The sequence below is a fragment of the Pteropus alecto genome, unplaced genomic scaffold, assembly GCF_000325575.1.
Source record: "Pteropus alecto unplaced genomic scaffold, ASM32557v1 scaffold157, whole genome shotgun sequence".
Classification (NCBI taxonomy): Eukaryota; Metazoa; Chordata; class Mammalia; order Chiroptera; family Pteropodidae; genus Pteropus; species Pteropus alecto.
Genome location: NW_006440626.1, coordinates 3,346,387 through 3,348,549, shown reverse-complemented (window position 1 = coordinate 3,348,549; position 2,163 = coordinate 3,346,387). Strand labels below are relative to the sequence as shown.

At 61.4% G+C, this 2,163-nt stretch overlaps 1 protein-coding gene across 3 annotated transcripts in view; it reads left to right on the top strand.

Moving 5' to 3' along the window:
• Positions 1-2,163, top strand: part of ZC3H7B (zinc finger CCCH-type containing 7B) — a 40,662-nt gene that overhangs the window by 21,934 nt on the left and 16,565 nt on the right. For 2 of the 3 annotated variants that reach the window (XM_006917384.3, XM_006917383.3), the window contains exons 8-10: positions 1,131-1,173; positions 1,523-1,702; positions 1,828-2,021. In XM_006917384.3, coding sequence (XP_006917446.2) covers positions 1,131-1,173; positions 1,523-1,702; positions 1,828-2,021 — 417 coding nt within the window. The remainder of the gene's footprint in view (positions 1-1,130; positions 1,174-1,522; positions 1,703-1,827; positions 2,022-2,163) is intronic. The other variant, XM_006917385.3, reaches the window with a different exon arrangement.

Below are 2,163 nucleotides of genomic sequence, written 5' to 3'. Positions count from 1 at the left end.
GAACCGCACGCGTTTGCCATGTGCCCAGGAATGGGCTCTGTGCGAGAAAGAGGCACTCTGTGCAGGCGGCCGAGGGGATGACAGCATCTCTGGACTGACATCGCCCCTGTGCCAGGGGAAAACACCTCCCAGGGCGCCTGGACCAAGGGCTCAACTTGATCTTGACTGGGCGCGCAGTGCCGGCCCAGGCCTAGCGCGCGGCAGGGGCCTGGTTAATCCTGCTGCTCTGACCGTCGCTGTGATACATGGGAGGGGATGGCCCGCAGTGAGGTCCTGGTCCCCCTGCTACCTTCTGCGGGAGCACAGAGGAGATGGGGTCACCTAGGGCCTCACCAGGGAAGGAGAACTTCCGCTTGACTGTGCAGGACACTGAGAAGGGGAGGCCATGCCAGGCTTGAGGGATGACAGGTCGCGGCTTGGAGGTGGTGGTGAACCAGGCGCATCTGTGGGCATGGAACATGGAGGCTGGGGAACGAGAGCACCCAGTTCACCCAGGCCGGCCCTCTGAGGGCATGGACTTAAAGTTTTATGTTACACATTTATTGAACACATAAAGCGCTTCCTGTACGCCAGGCAGTGTTGTCAGCTCCGTATGAACGTCAAGTGATTTCATCCCCGTGACAGTCCTAGGAGGTGGTGGCTGTGTTGTCCTCCGTTTAAACAGAAGGGAACAGGTCCAGAGAGGATGAGGAAGAGCGAGCTCTGCCAGGCTTCCCCTCAGAAGTGGGGTCCCACTCGTGCTGCTTCAGCCTGGGGCTGTCCTGGAGAAGGGGACTCTGGTGATTCAGGGTGTGGTACTTTGGTCTTTGAGCTGCTGTCGGTTCCTGGATGGTGTGTGGAGGGCTCAGTAAAACCCTCTGCAGCCTCCCCAGGATATACACCCTGTCCTGTGACGGCTGAGGAAACTGAGGCTCAGAGGTTGTATGTACCCTTCTCCCAAGGGCGCTTCTCCAGTGTGGGGGGCAGATGGAAGGCTGTCTGACCCCACACTCCCTGCCTCCCAGCCCAGCTGGTCCAGCCCTATGGTTAATATCAGCAATAGTTACTTGGGCCCAGGTGACATTTTGGGTGGTGGGCACCGTGGCCTACGCAGCCTGCTTCTGCCTGACTCGCCATGTCCTTCTCCACAGGGAACTTCCAATGGATTGGGGTCCATAGATGACATCGAAACAGGTAGTGTCCATGATGTGAGGGGACAGGTGGAGATGGGGTCCTGGGGAGGGCTCAGCCCCAACTCCCCAAGACCCCTGGTAGGTCAGGCGAGTCAAGCTCCACCTCTGCAGATATGGGCTCCTGAGGGCTCCCTGCCCTGGGGACTCCCTGAAGCATCAAAGCAAATAGTGGGTTCTGGAAAGGCCTCCCCCTCAGGGAGGGGAGAGCACCCCTTCAGCCTGGGAGGGTGGGGGCTGCCTCACAGTGGGGTAGCACTGGCCCCACGTCCTCCACTCCAGGCCAGCTGCCCCAGCTGGGAGTCTGCCTCTCTCAAAGCCGTCTTCCCCTTCTCCTCCTCGATGGCTTCCAGAAAGCGTCATTTTAAAAGTCCCCCTCACAGAAGTACTGCTTACGCCAGAGGCAGGACATGTAGGGACTGAGCCAGGCCCATCAGGGACTCACTGTGGGACTGAAGGACCCTCTCCCGCCCTGTGTGGCCTTCCTCCACCAAGACCGAGCCTCCGCCAGTGGGGCCAGGCCAGCGGCACAGGCAGGTTCCCAGCAGGAGCTGGAGGAAGGAGGGGAGGGCTAGGCGAGGACCCCCGGGCCCGGAAACCCTCCCCACTTGGAGCAAGCAGGACCCCCTGCAGCTACTGAGCCCACCCCCCTCCACAGACTGCTACGTGGACCTGCGAGGCTCCCCAGCCCCCCTCCCCTCCCTCCCCACGATGCCCCTCTTCCCTCACGTTCTGGACTTGCTGGCCCCCCTGGACAGCAGCAGCAGGGCCCTCCCCAGCACCGAGGGCCTGGACGACTTCTCCGACGGGGACGTCTTTGGTCCTGAACTGGACAGCCTCCTGGACTCACTGGTGAGCCATGCTGCTGCCCTCCTGTACCTCTGAACCCCTCTCCCGCCTAGGACCCCATCACATGCGTCCTCACATCCCATGACAGGGAGAGGGAAGGCCCCATCTCCATGTCACCTGTGGGGAAACTGAGGCTGGGAGGGCA